General features: G+C 38.9%; 1 protein-coding gene across 1 annotated transcript in view; it reads right to left on the reverse strand.

Moving 5' to 3' along the window:
- The window catches only part of NEO1 (neogenin 1), a gene marked incomplete at its 5' end in the record, with an annotated part of 157,007 nt that overhangs the window by 19,825 nt on the left and 116,418 nt on the right, over positions 1 to 20,764 (reverse strand). Inside the window, 7 exons of the mRNA XM_019471969.1 lie at positions 2,332 to 2,364; positions 3,090 to 3,284; positions 6,379 to 6,486; positions 9,207 to 9,345; positions 13,207 to 13,430; positions 14,599 to 14,694; positions 15,516 to 15,710. Coding sequence (XP_019327514.1) covers positions 2,332 to 2,364; positions 3,090 to 3,284; positions 6,379 to 6,486; positions 9,207 to 9,345; positions 13,207 to 13,430; positions 14,599 to 14,694; positions 15,516 to 15,710 — 990 coding nt within the window. The remainder of the gene's footprint in view (positions 1 to 2,331; positions 2,365 to 3,089; positions 3,285 to 6,378; positions 6,487 to 9,206; positions 9,346 to 13,206; positions 13,431 to 14,598; positions 14,695 to 15,515; positions 15,711 to 20,764) is intronic.

Genomic DNA, 20,764 nt, shown 5'->3' on the forward strand with positions numbered 1-20,764 from the left:
ATGTATATACTCACACAGCCAACTGCAGATTTTATATAACCCCCATACGTGTGTGTGTATGGGACGAAGTATATAAATCATATTTAGATGATAAAAACGTTGGAAGGCAGCGATACGGAGAAAGCAGTAGTCTGGCAAGCAGTCGTATTTCCAAAGGGTGTAGACATCCTTGGGAATAACTACCTGCGCACGATCCTCGTAGAGCGTGGCAGCTTAGGGACGCCCGATACTGGCACCGACTGTGCGGTGTCAGTGTCTGCACATTTCCAAAAATGCAAAGGTAACTACAAGATACAAAGTCCAGTTTTCAAAATACGATGAAATTTAGGTACCTAACCAAGACGCTTCTCAGTGTCCAATTCCCGAAACCAGGGATCAACAGTTTAGCCTTTAAATTCTGGGGAGCTCATCTCTTATGCAGTGCAACCTGAAAGGTGGTCTGACTCTTCTCTGCGGTGTATGTGGGCATAAGGACTGTAACTCATCGCCTCTCTCGGAAGCAGCTAGTCACCACCACAACAGGGAGCCTCGCTTCTACATGTCACGCTTTGAACAAGTATATGCACATGCTGCATCTTCTGTATGGACACCAGCCTTTTTTTCCAGGATCTTACAAGGTTTGTTGTTGAGGTTTTCCATTTCCTTCTATATTAAGGAACAGTTTAAGATAACATTTACTTGAAATTGTTATTTATTTTTTTTAGCTTGTCAATCTCCATGCTACCCATTAGGTATCTGCAGCCAGACAACATCTTTTAACTTTGTGTTACTTTAGGATAGTTTTACTAGGATTAGATACCTTAACCTTTGCTTTTGTACTAGGCCAGCGCAGCTCCTTGAAGCCTGACAGCAACAGCCACTAACTTCTCCTAATACAAACTCTGTGCTGTAGAAGTGTGTGGAAGAACAATATAGTGTGCTTAATACCAAAGAAAAACATTGAAGTAGGGGAGAGAAAAAAAGACAGAACCACTAAGGCCAGAGAGTCAATCCCACTGTAGTTTTTGTTCCTTCCCAGTCTCAAATAACTTGCCTACTATTTCCTGACAGACACGATTCTGCCATTCAGCGATACTGTCACACAGCAGGCTTTTCTGCTCTTCAGCTCGTCTTCTTTTCTGCATTTAACCTACTGCCATGATTTATAGTCTCCGAGTGTTCTTATAGGCATTCTGAAACAAAACTCTCTTGACTTTTATGTAGGGTTTTACGATTTATAAATTATAAAATTTGATAAAAACTAATCAAATTGTTACCAGAAGAATATGTTACTTTAGGATGATAACGACGGATGAGAAGACTTAGTTATCTGCTGAAATGAGGTTAGAATAGTGCAGAACAGAAAACAGCAACTTTTACATAAAACCTTTTAATCTTCCCCTATTCCCTTCCACTTGCAACTGAGCACTAACTATGGCACGGTGAGCATCTGCTTCCCCACAGACAAGCCTGAATCTCAGCTAGCATCTCTGTTACACAAGTCTGGATATGAATTTACTCCATAACGGTCTAGTATCAGCATTATTTGGTACACAGAAGGTAAAAGCATATTTAATAAATTACTTCTAAGTAACAAGTTGAAAAGCAAGTCAAAAAAAAGGTCATTCTCAACCCCTTTAGGATCTATTTAATTGTATGTCTAAGCTGCTTGCCAATATCCTTTTAAACTCATCCCTTTAGACTAATTCTGCCCCTTTTTATTGGGCTTGTAGGTTATTTGGAAGAAAGCAAAAATAGCCCTGGGACATTCACCTTATAATTCAATGTAGTAAATGCAAAGCTACCATTTTTCAAACTAGCATTTTAAAACCTTAAGGCTTTTAAGTAGCTAATACTGTGCTCTTCAGGAGAGTCTGGAGTCTAAATGAGCTGACAAGCAGAATCCCTCTTGCAAAAAAAGCTTTCTAGAGCAGGCATACTTTCCTTTATTATGACAATAATTACAGATGTAGAGCTCACAAAACAGCACTTGTGCTAATTAGATAACTGTTTGATCTTCCACCTCTATGTACTGAGATCTTGCATCAGTGACCAAAGGCTGGCTGGAGTATCGCTTAATCCAAATTCATTTTGACAGAATGATTCAGCTCTGGCACAACCCGCTTGTCCCTTCATGTGACATCTGACTACAGACATCACTTTATATTCCTAACACCCAAACCACAAATAGCACTTCCAGTTCTTCCACTATTAAAAGCACAACAGGGACTTGCTCATTTACAGTTAGAGCAGCAGATATTTGTTTCATTTAGGAAATGCAACAGCACATGGACAGGAAAAACAAAACATGTAAAGGATGGAATAAAAGAGAAAGCATGGCTATTCATTTACCTTGATCATTAGGCATTTTATCTGAGGATTCAGCTAGTGGGACAAGCACAGGGGAGGAAAAAACAAGAGAAAGATCACAAGGCTTGAAGGAGTGAGAGACAGAATTTAAAGTTTCACATAGCGTAAGTAGACTAGCTAGAGCTCTCATTTCTAACCACCAAAACTCACATGGAAAAAGTACTGTTAAAAAAATCTACTCATAACTTTTTATTTTTCGCCTCTCCATAGAGTACTTTTTTCTAAGCTGTCGTGCATTCGTACTGTTTCACTAGTTACCCGTCACCAAGCAGTTCTTGATTTAAGAGCCTGTTGTGTCATACTAGTTCCCATTGCATCATCCAAGTCACTAGCGAGCAGCTGTGCCGCTGGCTACCAGCGCCAGAGCCTGCTGCTTTATACCATTTCATCATGAGCAGATGTGACACACAAGACCTACAAGCTTAAAGCAACTGAAAACTGGTTTTCTAAAAAGTACATTTAGGACATGGACCCTCAGCATTAATAACTAGATGACCTAAGTGCCCACCAGTTAATTCTGAAACAACACAATTAATCAAACAGCTGAGCAACGTTTGCATATGTATTAACTACATGCAAGAGCAATCCAACAGAAAATTTCATTCTAGGGAACTCCATTGTCTTCCTGTCTTTTCCAGTTTGAATATAAAACTCACGCTACTGGTATCTTATCCTTATGTAGAGAGAGGCTGCATTCAGAAAACGAGGAGGAAGACATTTAGAGAGACGTGATAGTTTACCTTTTGGGGTTCTGAACTGAACTGCCTCAGACATAGGCCCCATGCCCTTCGAGTTGCGGGCCTGAATTTTGAAATAATACGGCGTATCAAGGGTCAATTCTTGTATCTGATGGGTCAGTCTGTTTCCCACGACGGGTTCAATAACCCAATCGTGTATTTCAGCATTCACATCCGTACTGTAGTAAATGATGTATCCTATTCAAAGGAAAAAGCGAAAGAACTCTATACATAAAAGAACAGGATAGTCATAAGATCTCACAGAAAATGTTCTATTGACTTTTAATGATATTTGCACAGCTAAATGATTATGGGTTTTCTGAAAGTCTATTCTTACTTTTTCAAAGACTAAGAATGCATTCAAATATTAGACAACCTTCCCATCTTAAATTTTAAACTGTGCATATGTGTATGTTAAGAGGAAAAAAGCCATTTAAAATATCAAAATTATTTTTGACCACTGTTCATTAAATATGGAGAAATTCCTCATTTCCATCTTTTTACCTGTTCATAGACCAACTAATGTAAAATAACATAAAGCTGTTATTATCCAAACACTCTCAAAGTATTAATATTTCTACAAAATAGTTAACGTTAAAACAACAAAACACTCTCATGCACAGCTAAAGAACATGTGTTCAGTAGCTTATAATTATTTTATTGTTTTTCAGTTTATTAACAAAGATGAGAATAATCTGACGAGAACTGAAGTCACCTTGCATGTCACAGAAAAAAAAGGTATGGGAAGAGTTTATGTTCTGTTACTAAAATATACTGCAATTACAAACCAATACGAAGTAAAAGCTTTGTAACTTTTTTATATAGGAAACACAGAGCCCCATAAACACAGAGCCTTACATAAAATAAATACTTGCACCAATATAAGGCCGGGTCATCAGCTGGTTCATGCACAAATTGCTGCTTCCCTTGTCCCACAGACCAGGAGTCTGGGGGTTACGGTAAGGAAGGGGAGACGTTCTCCACTTCTTTAAAGCAATTGAAAATACTGCTGATGCCCCAAATTCACATAGCTCACAGTAAGCAGCATGGCATGGAGGGTGACGCCTGACGCGCCAGTTGAGGTCTGGCATGCTTAATTTCTTCCCTCGGTGGCAGAGTTAACTACTGGGGAGTAGATTTCATAATTTCCTACTTGTACAGGTCACAAAGCAACATATCTGTACCTTGTCTAAGGGGCAACAGATATATCTAGTGACAGTTAAAAGCACTGTATATAGTATAGCGGCACAGGACTACTGAGTTAACTTAGGACTGTATAGTCAGCAACTATAGCGATGCACAAGCATCTGGAATCCAGACTAGCACAGTTCAGTATTTCACAGCCATCCTATCCACATCAAAAGGAGATGAGAGCCGAAAAGACAAGTATTCCTCAGACATGCTATCCAGTGCATGGAATTACATCATCACTTCGTTTTTGCGGCATTACTTAATGCACAGAATGAACCGAGCCGAGCTAATGAGCGATCACGGGAGCTCCAAGCGGCTCCTCCGGCTGGCGGTGGCTCTCCCCACCAGAGGGCACTCAGCCCGCGCCTGCCTCCCTCCCCTGGCAACCTGAATCTAACGTTTGGTGGACTTGGACTTACCACAGAATGATTTATTTTCTTTTTTGAATCTAACGTTTGGTGGACTCGGGCTTACCACAGAATGATTTATTTTCTTTTTTAGCTGTTAACTGCTGCTTACGCAAAAACTAATAAAGACTATATGTTTTCATTCAACACGTATGAATAAATGTAAGGTTCTCCTTCACAGTATAGACACTGCAAGGAGATTTTTTTACCTGGAAAATTGCATGTGTATGTTAATTTTGCTAATCACGTTGTGCAAGTGAATGCTGATCTCTTTGTACATTGTCTTCCCTTTCTCATGTATGCACTTTATGTGAGATGATAGGCCTAACTTTTTAAGAGCATATATAACCCGGGGATATTTGTGCCTTACATTTCACACCTGTCTGAATGACCCTCACTGACTGCTGGGAACCAAGTCCTTTAACCTGCAGTTAGCGATAAAGGCTCTTGTTTCTCCAGTCAAACCATCTTTCCCATATAGGGGAAACATCTTGTTGATAGTAACGCAGGATTGGCTTTAGAGCCAATATAAAAATATATATACACAACATATAAACAGCTATATGCACGCAGAGACATACAAATGGCTCAGACAGGCACTCTGGTGCAGAGTAAGCTGCCGTCTGTGAAGTTGCATCCTTATAGCTCCACTTGTGAGACACACTTGGCACCCCATGATACCAAAGAGCAGTGCACTGGTGTGTTGCACAACCCCTCCGGCCCTCTTGCTTTAGCACTGACACCAGAAAGACAGTGTACCTGTTAGATCCACACTGTCTTACCTGCAGCCTTTGTGCTGCACGCATAGTGCTGCTTTGCCTTTTAGGGGTCTTTCTTATAGCTTACTTAAAAGTTTATTGTAATTAGTAAAGGTTAGGAGTCTCCAGTATTCTGCCTTTGCAGAGGGATCTCATTAGTTTTAGTCTCCTCTCTAGAACCCAGGCTGCAGTACTGCCCGATCAGATGCCGGTTAGTGACAGGTTTCAAAGGCTTGATTCTGCACCGTAGTTAATTCTGAGAACAGAAGCAGAATCATACACTGCAAACTATATGCCAAAAAAACCTGCTTTAAGCTTAAAGCCTCTGGTAAAAAAGGAAAATTGAAGTGAATTATTTCAGAAAGCCTCTAGAAATGGGAATCCACACAGAAATTACAGAAAGGAAACACTAATAATTAATTTTCTGTAAAATTATTTATCCTACATGAAAGCGATGCAGTTACAAAGGCAAGTAACAGTTTACGCCTAGTGATTACGTCAGGGGACTGATAAAGTGACTTTAAATCTGTTCTGTGCCACAGAAATGCCACAAAGATGACAAAAAGCACTGGGATGGAGTCTTCTAAATGAAATACCGATGGGCCAGATGCATTACAGATGTATTTCTAGAGGCATGCTATTAGAATATCACAAGCTGATGAAGGCAAAGGTTATTGAGATATTTAAACTTTCAATTATATTTCTGGTTAGACTCCAATTTCACCCTGCAGTTAGTTTATATCTTAATATATTTTTACTAGGTACAAAAGTAAATAATTAATCTGAGCTACTAAAAAGATTGACAAAGAAGATGTAGACCTCTCGGCTAGCTCGAGGCTAAATTAAGCATGGAACGTGTTCGCATAGTTATGCAGATTATATTCTGCTGTTAACCAGGCATCTTATATCTGCCTTTACTGCTCATGCAAACTGCACCTGTAATTTTGCCATTGGCTTCGGACGGAGGCTGCCAGTTAACAATTATTGTCCGAGGTTTTCCCTCTTTGCTCACCACAGTCACGTCTTTGGGAGGAGAAGTAGGAACTGCAAACAAACAAAAATCAAATTATCAGAAACAGGTTGCCCAATTTCACTGGATATAAACAACTAACCTCAGCACCTTCGCTTTTTATTTGTTCACCATTGAAAAAAGGCACGTACAATAATAAAAACTCTGAATGTTCAATCTTCAAATAAATCTACCATCTAGTGTAGTGGCCTTACTGATTTACTCCATTCAACTGGCAAATGCCGTCTGGCGTGCAGCATCTCCTTTCCACAGGGAGTTACCTGTTTCTAAAGCATTTCTGTCACCAGATGCTGTGATTCATGACTGCATGAGTCCACGTGTCTTCAAAAACATGGCACCGTTGTACAGCTCTAACAGTTGGGGTCAATGACTTCTAACCTGAATTTCTTCGGTCATCATAAAAATTACATGAACTTGTGAAATAAATACATTTTATATGCACAGGCATATGAAATATCTCCGTATTTTCAGGTTTATGGTGGGACCAAGACCTAGTAATGCCAATTTGCCACTTAAATCTGAATCAGCAAAGTAAATCCACCAGAGATTTAGAATCATATGCCATAACTGCTGATTGAAGAATTATTTGTAATTTGCAAGGAAATCTCCACCACAGAAGCATTTGAAATCCAGAAATATTTCCTGAACACAACTGTCCAACCTTTTTCCTTGGGTTGCCAGACAGCAAGATTGAGAGAAAGACAGAAAGACAGACAGAAAGAAGGAGAACTTACTCCTCCCATCAGCCTCCTCCTGCCTGAAGTTCAGGAAATGGCACAAGCTGCTCCAGTGAAAGACTGAAATCTGAGACCTTTCTCGCTGTGAACTAAAATATCCAGCTGGGGCTTAGATTAATGGCTTTCAAATGCACAGAGCCAATGTCTCCAAAGGTGCATTAAGCAGCCGCAGTGTGCAGTGCCACATTATGAAAAACATCAGACTTCGAATTAGGTAACTTTTAGCAAAGTAAATCCGCCTTGGATATTTAATACCGTAATAGTAACATTTAGTGCTTACACAGTGCTTTCTGCATTTAGAGAGCTTTCTGTATATTAACTATTAGAAATTAATCTGTCCATCCTGAGATGGCTACCTGTTATCCCTGTGCAGAATAATAGTTGGAAACCAGGGATAGCAGAAGCTCAGAAGTTACTGTAACGATTGTCCCAAATACTTAAAAACATGCTCAGCAGAAACGTACAGACGTAAAGCACGATTCAAGGCCCTATAGTAAGATTCAGAAGAAAAAAAAAAAATCAGGACTAGCCCTCAAGAGATTACTAATTCACAGACCAACACTGAACCCAGCATCCCCTATTTTTCTTCAGCATTAGCTGAGGAGCAAGTCCTATACAACGCTGCTACTCATGAGCATTCAAAAATAGTGAGTCACATACTCAGGAATTTGGCAAGTAATATTAATCACAAGATCTGTTATGAGAAAATATATTTAGCCTTTTTTGGTTTTTCATTTGCTTCTTAGTTCCCAAGCTTTTAGGTCATATTTGCAAATATTCTTCACAACCACCCCGACTAGAAATTTACTTCCTATTTAAACGAAAAGAAATGAGACCTCCCGCATCTCACCCTTGCTCCTGTACTCTTTGGAGTTTCGAATTCTCTTTTAAGAACTCAACTTGCACAACTTTTACAGTCCCTGCTCTTAGTGTAGAGTTATGGATGAGAATTGTACGTGTGTCAGCAAAAATACCAAATGAAGTGTTTTAACATGGGACGGGTATAGTAATCAGAATGGGAAGGGAGCCTCAGTCCAGACCTGTGCTGCAGAAGGGCAGCTGGCTCCGCATCATGGGACTCCCACCAAAAAGAAAAGCAACTGAAGCTCACAAAGGGTTTTTGGGACTTTAGAGTAAATTAGGAGCTTTCTGCCTTTATCTTGTTTTTGCTTTTTCTTATTCCTTGTAGAATATTTGGATGGTCTCACCAATTCTTTGCCTGCTTGATTTTTTTGCTGTATTTTTATTTAGCATGAGAACTACAGGGTGATTTGGATAGGCTCTCTTTTGCCCTTATGGCTCAAATAGACAGAAACCTAAGCATAATAAGCAGTAAATTTAATTGCACAAAGATCATTTAACACTGCAGGATAAAAAGAGCTAATGAGGGACAGGTCCTGGACCTCGCAGTTACTCAGTGGGCCCAAGTTCCTCCCGGCGGCTACAAACCCTTTTCTGTTCTGTACTTTGAGAGTGTGTCATTTCGACAGCACTGAGAACTGCAATGGCAATTCCTGCTGAAGAACAAGAATTTAGGACCCAATTGGGTATCTTAATTTCTATTGGGATTTTTTTTTCTTCACTTGCCTCATGCACTTCCTTACTCTGTAGTAATTATCACCATAATTATAGCAAATTTTAATTATTATTTGCTAAAGTATTTTCTTTCTATTTGTTATTAACATGCTATTTCTGAGATGTTTCAAGCGTACGCTTCTTTATTCTCTCCTGTCTGTGAACTGTGGTACATTATTCATTACTTCTCTGTAATTTGATGTAAATTCTTTTGCATGCAATCATCCCTTTGAATTTTGAAGTATGTTGTTGTTTTTTAATCAGAATTTCTGACTAAACTGTAAAGAAAAGAAGCCCCCAGCCAGTATTCATCAGCATAATCATTTTAAATACATGCTTTCCCTCCTCCAGAATTCTGGCAGACTCGACTTTATTCATCTCGTCAGGAACGTCAGCCCTTTGAGAAAGACATGAAGGAGTACCTAATTCAAAAGTTGTTCCATGTGCTGTCATACTCCAAGTACTTGATCTTCGACCTTTAGTCACCATCACAGAGAATTCATACAAGGTATTTGGTTTTAACCCGGTCACTAAATAGCTCAAAGTGGTCGCATTTGCAGTCTGAAAGAAAAACAAAGTGTCAGTAACTTCTGAACTGAAAACCATCAATCGCCAGCTCTCAAGCACCCTTGTCTCAGGTATTTAAAACATTTTAGCATCGCTACATTTTCATAACCATTATGAAACATTAATTCATAATGTTTTTGCTCTGTCATGCAAATTCATTAATCAAGTATTAATGTGCAGTTGTTTTATCGTAAACTAGAAATTCTTTCTGCAATCAGCAAGAGCATTTAATAGCAGTCAATTATAAATTAAAAACAATGAAAAGCAATCCAAGGTCCAGGGCACACTTGTTATGCAGCAGGCTAAATCACGGTCTACTTGGGGGGTTTAATTTATAGCATTTCATTAACTGATCTAGCTAGGGAAAACCATGAAGCACAGCTAACAATAACAGTCCTTCTTGAAACCTGTATCTGCCTTCCAAAGTCCTGTTAGAATTTTCAGTAAATTTTGAACATATTTTAAAAAAAAAAATCAACTGAAAAAGTACAGGTGCTGAGAGACTTGAGGACAATGAAGCTTTATTAATATGTAGATATTTTTCAGCAAAAATGGTTATCTAGGATCATACACTGAAACTACACATGGTTTATAGTGTAATTTGTAACTCAGCCATTTAGGCAGAATTTTCGACCTTTAGGTTAAAATATCTTATATTTGTTATACATGACTTGAACGTAAACACAAAGTACTTGAGGCCTATGGGGAACAAAAAAATCTACATATATGTAGATTCCTTACCTTGACCTACAGCGATCTAAACGTAGAATTAAAGAGTTAGTTGTTTCAATATTTGGACAGGGCCATACAACAACTATATTAATAACTATTGCCTTCAGAAAACAACTGTTTTCAGCTAATTCTTTTTCAAGGAAAAGGCCATCTATGTTCCTTGAAGACTCTACGAATAATATAGTCCAAATTCTGCAAAGAAAACCCTATTTCTCAAATATCAGTGACAGCTTTTTTGTGACACCAGGTGAAAGTTCAGAAAACTGAAGCCAAGTGATACTTAGGTCTGTACAAAGTATATTGCTTGTTCAGAGACATGCGTTTTGCCAGTTACCCATCACAGAGCCGGACAGAGAGTAAAGACATCATAAACCTCATTAAAATCAAGTCCTCCGCTACCTTTAAACCTTCACTTGATACAAAATTCAGTGCAGTTTCAAAGTAAATGTGATTGTGGCCGAATGGTTCAAATATTTAAGCACAGGGCAGGATAGTTCTTACATTAGTTCAGTGACAGAGCTTGATCGAGCACAACCTCCCTAGTGCGAACGGGAAGCCATGTGTTCAGAAGAGCTTTTCATCAGCTCTCAAAGTGCCAAGCAACATTGTCCCCTGGCCCTTTGCAGTGCAGCTCAGGGACATTAGGAAATAGCTGATGCTTCAGTAGAAACTGCAAAGCCCTTCGGCCTGGACAATTATGTACTGACAAGTCCAAAGGAGAAATCTTTTCCTAGCATCCTGCATTATGAGCTGACTTACCCCCTGAAAAGCACACCATTTCTTCCTCTCCAGAATACCTATGGAAACTCCTAATACCGTTTAAGCATTCCCTTCTGTTTATAGTACTTTTTAGCTCCTAGCTGCAGTCACACGTGGCAGCTGGAGTCCTTTTTACAGGTTAAAGTTGTATTTTTCATCTATGGCTTTGAAACATGGTATCTTTTAGTTTCACTGCATATCATATTGAATGTAAATGACACAAGAAAGGCTAAACTGAAGTGTCAGACTTCTCTGCTTTCTTCGTTTTTTAACACCACTTACTGTTTTTAAGATCACAGCATATCCCATGGTACTAAACCCTGCTCACCTACTAGAAATAAACTTCAAAAATATTACCCTGTAAAATCTATTTTCTTTTTATACAGTCCTAAAAGATCTAAGTTAAAAATTAGTATTTTAGCTTATGTTTGAGAGCACACTGATAAATCACAGGTAGCCTGCGAGTAGGACAACTCTGCTCCACTGACAAAGATTCTTTGAAAAACGCTCTCTGATCCACGTTACTGAAACTACACGGTTCAAAGCACAGTGGAGCTTCAGGAACTGTATCACATCTGCTCCTGTGTTTATATGCTCTAGATTGACACAACTCCTATACAACTTTAAGAAAACAAGGCTCCTTCAGGTGGAACCTCTTAACTTGTATTTGAAGCATGCAGCCCCTTCTTTAATAAGTTTGTGGATGTCAGCATAGAAGGGGGGAGCAAATGTAGAAAATATGAATGAACTGTATCAACATCCAATTTTCTGACGAGAGGTATGGATGAAATAGCACTGGTTTGAACAGATGTAGCTTTGGATACTAGAGAACTGACACAAAGATAACATTTCTGTGTGCAAGGCTGCATAACGGAGAAGCTCCGCTGCAGCTGGGCGAACAGCCTCAAAACATGCAATAAATAACAAAGCTGCTAGCGCTGGCTATGACAAACAATATACTAGCTCATACTTAATAAAGTTACCAAAGACCTGACTGAAATGCAGCAGCTTATTGAACAGCGCCACTGAAAAGAGGTTTTCCCTTTCTTAAAATTAGCAATTGTTATTGTCCAACAGAGTAGTACAGAATTCATGATTGAAATAAAGAAGGAAAAGCAGGATATGAGTGCTCCAAACATCACGGGTTAAAAATGATTAGAGCAAACGTTCTCAAACTTACGTCCTTTCAGGCAAATGCTTTTTACAATGAGTAATTTTGAACTGCATTCCATCATTACATATTATTTTTGGTCCACAATAAAACTTCTTGACCACTGGCCATCAGCACCGAAACGGCGGGAGTATTTCATTTACCACTGAGGGTGCGGTTTTTTCAGCATTTAACTAATGAAACTGCAGCATTATATAAATCACCTCCGAGACATCCTCTGCACATGACTCAGGAATGTGGGTTCATAAATAACTTGCCTTTAGAGGAAGAACACACATATATACATCTTTTCATTTCAATAAAAAAAAAAAATCTGGTTTGTAACAAGATTGCTCTGTAGGAGCATAAAGGGAGCTCCACTAGCTGGATATTTTAACAACCATTTCCTTTGAGTCTCATTTCAAATGTGAAATTTGCAGTCAGCGTTTTGGAGGCCTCCAAGTAACTCTGAAAATTAAAAAAAAAAAATCCAACCAACCAACTACAAAAATCCAAACCAATAAACCGAACCCCAAATCAAAAGAGTAGATGAAAATCAAGGAAGGCAGGGATATCATAAAGTTATTGTTATCTGTTTTGCACCCATTCAGTTCCCAAAGGAAAGGTTCACTATCAGCTTCATATGAACAGAACACGTTGTAAGAGGAAACTTAAAACCATCAGGGTAAGTATTTTCCCTGCATGACTCGCCCCACAAATTCGGATTCTTCTGCTAACTGGAGAGAAGCCATTAGTAACACATACCTTATTAATGCATTATTGGCTCCTCTAAAGGTAAGCCCACATCTGTCATACAAAGCAATCGTGTTAGGGTGAAGTAGAAAGGATAAAACTGTCACCGTGTCCATGGTTCCACAGCAGAACGTAACTCTAGAAGCGTTTGCGTTCCTTCCCTGAGCCAGCTCTTCCATTCACTCAGGCACAACACCCCGTCTCAATCTCTTTCACACACATACGCCAAAGAGACCACAAAACCAACTACTTCCACTAAATCTAGAAGAATCTTTGAAGTGATGATTTAACAGAGCAGTACTGATGTGAACTCAGTGCAGGCGTCTCGGCTAAAACTGGGCACACCTCTATACCGTCTTCGCTTGTCTTTACTCTCAGCTTTCCCTTAACCCTGACTTGAACATGAAACTTCTTCTCACTGAAATACTGCAGCTGTGTTAGTGTTGTTGAAACTCCAATACCTTGTACTTCGTATTTGCAGGAATATTGGTTTTCCAGCGAACTGTGTAGTAGCGAGCGTCTGTGATCTTCTGGTTCTTTGGCAGAGAGTTGTCTGCCCAAGTGATCCGTATGGTGTCATGACTCAGAATGGAAGCCTGAACTCCCACCGGTGGCATCATGGGAGACGGATCTGGCACTGGAGTGTATGGAGCATTAATAACAAACAAATCAACTTCGGAAGTGTCTAGGGAATTGATGGGTAAAAAGTAGTGTATTATAATTAAAAAGGGAGAAGGTGGCATTTTAATGTAAACAAAAACAAAAAAGGGGAAATGCAGGGTAGTACGATGAAATGAAAGGTGAGAAATGGAGAAAAAGAGAGAAAAGCCAGAGTTAATAGGTGACATAAGACTGCCTAATAAAATTACTCTTGCATCGTGTTCCCTTCTTAAGACAGTAAGACAACATATATATGCTAATATATATATACCTAATCGTATTAAGTGTTCAGCACATGCAACCATGGCCTAAGAACCCCAAACATACAGTAATTTTAACTTTGACTTTATTTGCCTCAACGTCCACTGATTCCTCTTCCATAAAACAATGAGGAGGAAAAAGAGCTGGACGACTTCTAGATGGGTAAATGCCACTTCATAAAAATTACGGGGAACTCCCATCATCTTTTAAAGAATGTTAATGGCAATCAAGTTCCAAGTATCATACAAAGTTGCAATAACTGCAGAAACTGCAATTCCAATGTCCTCTATAAAATCTGTAAGAATTCCTGCTCGTCAGAAGACTAAACCAAACAGAAGTGTTAACATCTACGCAAAATAACTAAGTCAACAGTCTAGTAGGGAGCACAATGAGCCATAGCGTAGTAATAGCTCACTTGCAAACACATTTCTCCGCTTAAAATCTTTTATTATTTTATTACAAGATGGAAAAAAAAAACGCCAAGAACTTGTTTAGTGTGAGTGACTTCAGATTGAGACTTAGACAAAGAAAATGTAGGCATCGTATTCAAAATCTCAGTGTAAAAGACCAAAAAAATACATCTATACTCGTCCATAAAAAACAAAATAAGGGCCATGCCTTTAGAACTGCACCCACACAATTTGTGCTAACGTAATGGTAACTTTTTGAGTAAGAACATCTATAAGTAGTTGAAAAGTAAGTTTTGTAATTTAAGAGTGAAACCAATTTTAGGTGGTTTATTGAACGGATGAAACATGGGAGGCAATCACTGAAACAGTAAGGCCAATCAGTTAAAGAAATGGCGCGTACTCGACGACACTGAGAAACAACACTCTTGCATGCCGTATCATCACATTTGCAGCTGCTCTGCAGAGGCCTGTTAACAACTTTCAGCTGTGCAGAACTGCAGGAAAGCAGCCCCTTGCCTTTACCTGAGTGAGGCCTGGTCACCGCGCTCTCGTAGAGAGGGATTCCTTCACCAACGTTGTTAAACGCTTTCAGAGTTATGACATAGTGGGAGCTTGGGTCTAAAGGGGAAAAACAATTAAATCTACTTTTAGTGCAAACTGTTAGTGAATCCTGTTTTCTGCTTCTCCATTTTCTCTTTGTTCAGTATTTCATTTTTTAACTGCAATACATGAAATAACTAGACTAAATTTGAACGGAGAAAGTCTCCATACAGACCTCCTTTTAGTATTCAATCTCTCTCATACAGCAGAAGTCTACAGTCACAGCAAATCTACCTTAAGTACAGTCAAAATAGTAGCGAGGAAAAACATTTTAAAGTGAACATTTTAAGTTGCCCTACTATAATACTACCCAAACCTCCTATTTTATGGCATTTCCCAGTAGTTTGCAATACCAGTATTTATTTTGCTTTCAGGACATCCTACCTACCACAGAGAGTTCTGTGGAGGAGCAATTCTGTATTTTTCTTTTAAAGTAGATGCCACTGTATCTTGGTGACATTTTAGTTTCTTTTTTGCCTGAAGCCACCTGTTCTGCAGCTCCAGAAGGAGAATAAGGGAATGCTGCTCGGCATGAAAGTTTTTGTAATAACCGTTGAAGGGAAAGCATCAAATCAAAATGCACTATGCTTCAAACTCGGTGAATTTAGGATTCTGGGTTTGGGGGTTTTTTTATTCCTCTGCCTCTTTCTCTATCAGCAGAAAATTGAGTTTATTTGAAATTTATCAACAGTTTGGCATCCGGTATAATATCTGAATAAGGAAAAAGATCCTCTTACAAACATGCTTGTAGTTTTATTTATTTATAATACCGTCATTAGAAAACAGCAACATAAATGAGAGGTAAAACTTGGGCACTGATGTTAATTCACTTTCCTTACCTAAGTTTTCAATGGTGTAGTATCTCTGTTTATAGTCCACCTTGATGGTCTGCGCGTGAGGACTGCCAATGCCATACCCTATAGCATAGCCTCTCACCACGATGTTCTGGTTTTCAGGTGGAGTCCAGCTTACTACGATACTGGTGACAAGCGGACGGACGTGTAAGGAACTTGGAACTTCAGGAACACGAGTTTCTGTTAACGAAAAATGATGGATTTAAAGGACTTCTCTTCAATAAAGGTAATTACGTGAAGGGCTATGAGCTAGTAAGGTCAAATGTAGCACTTCTACTCTGCGTCTGTATTGAAATGAGTACGCTCCGAAGGAGAGAGCTTTATTGTACCAGAGAGAGCAAAGAACTCTAATAAGCAGAAGAAAATTAACAGTTTCATATACTAATAGATTTTAATATACAGATCCTCTTTTTAAAAGAAAGGACAGTTGTACTGAAGAACAGTATCGGATCTGCTTCAAGGCAGGCTTTTTTGATGTTCGTGCATGTTCTTTCCAATTTGTAATTTTTCAAAATACGCATTAAATTTATCATGTCCTTCCCCTCCACAAAGCAATCTACTTTTAGTTCCATCATATTACTTACTTGTGGGCATTAAAATAATTATGTTGAAAACACGCTGATGATGAAAGAAAGGTTCCTGAGCTCGTTGTAGGATTAAATAGAATATTCCAAAGCTCTGAGAATTGTCAGTAAACTGGATATTGCATGTGCTGCAAAGGTTTCTTGTGATTTGTCCTACACTTGTCGCTGTTTAAATCCTTGAGTCTCTACTGTAATTCACAAAATATATGCAGAGACTACACAAGCATACCACAAGATCAAGAAATACTCAGAGAGTCCATATCAAATGCTTGAATCCTACCCCCAATAAGCAACACAAATCTAGTTGTTATCAAACAAATCAACCCAACAGAGAGATGGAACGTGGATCCTTAATAACAGAAGGACTTCCACACTCTGTCACTGTAATCTCCTAATATTTTTACTAAAAGGGTTTTTCCCCAATGTTGATTACAACTTAAAAGCAATCTAAAAGCACAACTGTACATACTCATGTCCGTACCTTTTGTTTTAACTTCTCAAAAATTAAACAAGTATTTTTGTCAGGCCACTGGAGCCTGCCATATGTTGACAGATTATAAATAATTCTGTGCAATAGTAAGCCGAGTTCTCCACTCTAAAATAAAATCAGTTCAGAGAGTTCTGCTTCCTGCAGGGATTTCATTTTAATGAAACATGCTGCGTTTATCTAGAAACATTTAATAAAGCACCACAACAGGATTATTTGGATCATAATATGCCATTGGCCTGCTAGCCCAGGGAGTTTATGGTCTCCAGCTGACACAGCTGATCAATTAAAGTTCACAACTATTAAATACAGGAAAGCTACAGAATTGCAATATCAGAGATGACATTTTTAACTGCACAGAAGGTAGTGCACTGGGGATAAGCTCTGTACAACTGTTTAACACCTCTTGCATATGCAGTCCTGGTGGGACTTGCACCGATTCTGCAAAATTACACAGCCCTCCTAACACTAAATTGTAACAGTCTGGCTCCCATTCACATTGATGACACTATAAAGTGAATTATTTTCTATTTAAATTCAAAAAGCAGCCATGGAATAAAAAGGAATTATGCCCTACATGTCTACTGAACCTGGGAAATTAAAGATTAGCTGTAAATACATTTCCATTTTGTAAATACATTAACGTTATCCACGTGAGCTGACTAAAGAAAGAAAAGCAAGAAATATACATCTTCTTTCCAATATGCACATACACAAATATCTCGTACATGTACACAGAATGATATGAATACCATGTTAACATTGCCTTCACTGTCAATTTTTATTACTTTATTCCTTGTAAAGAATATGCATAAAGTTAGATTTCCTGCAAAGGACTGCACATTCCAATTTGAAAAAAATAAAAATGACAAAATCCAACACAGAATGAAAAGGTTCTTTTTCTCCCTCCTTCTGCCCTATTGCAATTTAATCCTGGTGCTATCCTCTGGCAAAGTACTGTGAGCTCTAATTCAAAAGCAGAGTACATTTTCATTACCCTGCGTAAGTGCTGCCCATTTACAGAGCTCTACTTCAGTCTGGGGAACTAGTGGTTTCTCAAAGCTGCAAGGCTGTGTCATACCCCATTAGAGGAAGACAGACACACAGATGCAAGTCATTTCAACTCTAAAAAGTAAACTTTAAATGACTACAAAACTGAACTCTACTGTTAACGTTAGTTTTTGCGCTGCTCCTGATTAAGCAATGGAGTAAGAAATAAGAGGACAAGTATGAAGCTGAGCATCAACTTTGCATAACACAAAGACTGAAGCGTGGGCTCTTAAGGGCTTTAATCAGCTGACTCTTGAAGCAGTCTTCCAACAGTGTAGAGCAAATATTGAAACTCTTTTATTATTCTGCCTTCCAGCTGCCAGTATAACTGAATCTCAAGCCACACAGATGTGAAAGACATTACTGGATCCTGCGGCTTTAAGCTACAATGACCCCCCCCCAGCTACTTTAACAAAGCCAAGAGGGAGACTGGCCTGCAAAAAGCGTAAGGTAACTTGTGTGCAACAGCGCTAATTAAACACTTTTCTGAAATAGGAACAGTCTACCCAGAATCACCAGCTCCGTGTAGGCAGTTCCCAAGAGACCCGCCCCAGCCATCCTTTTAAAAATGGCACTTCTCTTCTTCAATTTCAATTGCTTTTAGTCAGATTCTGGGAGATGCTCCCAAATTTGCTCATTTGAATTCTGCAAGAATCGGGATCCCACTTGCAAACTATTCCAGTGTAGTAAATACCAAACACCTGGACCAACTCGCAAAGGTCAAAATTTTTCACAGAACATTTTCTACTTTTATTGTTAAACTCTACACTGGAAAAACAAGATGTTAACATGGTTCTGTATACCACACATCACAAACATATGGCTCTGGTGGAAAAGACTTCATTTCTGATGGAAGATATGGTCTATGCTAGTCTATCAGTACTGAAAATATAATCAATCTCCCTTTTTCTTCTGAAGTGGCAAAATAACAATCACTGGGGGTCAAATGTTCTCTTTAGAAAAAGAGTAAGCAAAAAAAAAAAAAATCAAGAAAAATATTTTAAGAGAGCACGGTACCCCTGAAACACATAAGATTGCAAAGGTCTGTGGGTGACAACAATGTTTTCCACTGTTTCTTTCCTCCTGTGGCATCTCTTTCATGTTCAACAAAGTTTTCAACTCTAATACTGCAAACCGCAGCCAACAGGACTACATCCAGTCCATCAGCGCACGGTATCTCCGAATATCCCATCACCACTCTGAACGCTTTGAGGTATACTTCAGTGGTTTCATTAGCATAACTTAGGTGCTACATAAATACATAATCACTATTTTACTTCCCTCAAGGAAAACAGTCCTCCTACCTCCGTTTCATAGCATGTAAACCCTACATAATTAACAAGGTGAATTTTATTACAATATAAAAATCGAGCCATTATTATTATATAAATCGTGTAATGTATTATTATCTAAATATTGAAACACTGACATTGTAATTCATAATTGGGTATTTCTTAGCAGAAAAAACATAGCGCCAATATACAGTACTAGAAAGTGTAGAAGCAAGGTTTAATTTCAAACCATTTGATTGACTTGGCAAGAATTTTATGTTAAAATAGAAATTAATTTCAGTTAATCATAAATAAAGCACATCGTATAATTAGAATACAGTAAAAACAACTGAACAAAATCAGGTTTGCCTTTAAAAAAGGCAATCACACTTTACTGTGCCCTGTCCACGGATTCTATTGGTTTTGATGTCACAAATATGCTCACACTTACGCTCTTACCATCTAGATCACTCTCAAACGTTTCTGCTGATACCCAGTCGGTAGCTGGTCCAGTACCATTAACAGTCAAGGCAGCTACTCGGAAGCTGTATTCTGTACCTCGTTCAAGACCTAAGAGACAAAGAGTACCCGAGATATCAACACAGGAATTCCAGCTGTGAGCACAGGAATCACAGTTCCTAATTAAAATACAGGTATAGCCCGACGGTAAAAAGCCTTTCACCCCACCACTACCACTTGAGCATAACACGAGGTCAGGAACGGAAACAGCGCTGCCCACAGTGCAGCTCCGGTAAGGAAGCTGACACCGATTAGGGTGGAACAGCTAAACTGTGACCGGAGACACCCAGGGCTGCGACACTCTGCAGCCTGTCCCTGTGGGCCACCGGAAGACTCTGTGAGGTACTGTTTGCAGCCAGCTTTAATTTCTGGCTATTAATCAGTTCTTAGTACAGAACCGCCCACATCCATAACTAAACCTAGGTGTAGAGTATAGACAGCAAGTGACCAAACTGTGCAAACTGTTTACTGTATGTAAGAGTGTAACCAATAATCACAGCAGTACGAAAATGCACTCAAAATCTGATATGTGGAACTTCTTAAACAGGCTTTGTTCCTGGCAAAAATATACTCTAGTTACAGGGACACATCAACTCCTGCTCTGTGAGAAAACTGAAACTTACTGAGTCACAGCTGGAGTTTCTGAGAACAAATCAAATCATCTTGTTAAAAAGTGCATATTCATTTTCTAGAGAGGCACAATTTCTTCTCTTTTGACCAACTGTTCATTTACAGAGATTTTAAAAAATGAACAAAATGTACTCTTGCTCTCGTTCTCATATACTGTTTATTTCTGCTAAACAGAATTCTAGTTCTGGTAACAATATATAATTTATACTAAGTAATGTACTAGATTGGATTTTTCAAGTGGACAAAATAGAGAGAGGATATATTACATTCACGCCAGAAAGAAGGAAAAAGGTTGATGTCAGTGAAACTAGGTGGGATGATTTGCACAGATGTCTGAGGTAAGAAGTTCATAGGACTCTCAGCTGGGCTTGTTGGTGAGCATTGCAAGACAGAGCACACCTACATTATATCCACATGTAAACAGGTGAGTCGGCCAAACACCCAGCCAGACTGCATTTCTTCGGCATCCTTCTCCACACGTTTATTTCTGGCATTTGGGCAGACACAATATGCTCAGGACCATCTTCTCCATGCAATCCCTATGCCTTTTATAAAGGTTTTAAAAGGACTCGTCCAGTCCACTTAGCAAATAAATGGCAAAATTAGGGCTAGAAAACAGGTCACTAGATTTTGGTTACCACTAGCCAGCCCACGCTACCTCATCACCTACAAGCACTCATTTTAAGTGTTTTC

This window comes from Aptenodytes forsteri, unplaced genomic scaffold (genome assembly GCF_000699145.1).
Source record: "Aptenodytes forsteri isolate BGI_AS27 unplaced genomic scaffold, ASM69914v1 Scaffold258, whole genome shotgun sequence".
Classification (NCBI taxonomy): domain Eukaryota; kingdom Metazoa; phylum Chordata; class Aves; order Sphenisciformes; family Spheniscidae; genus Aptenodytes; species Aptenodytes forsteri.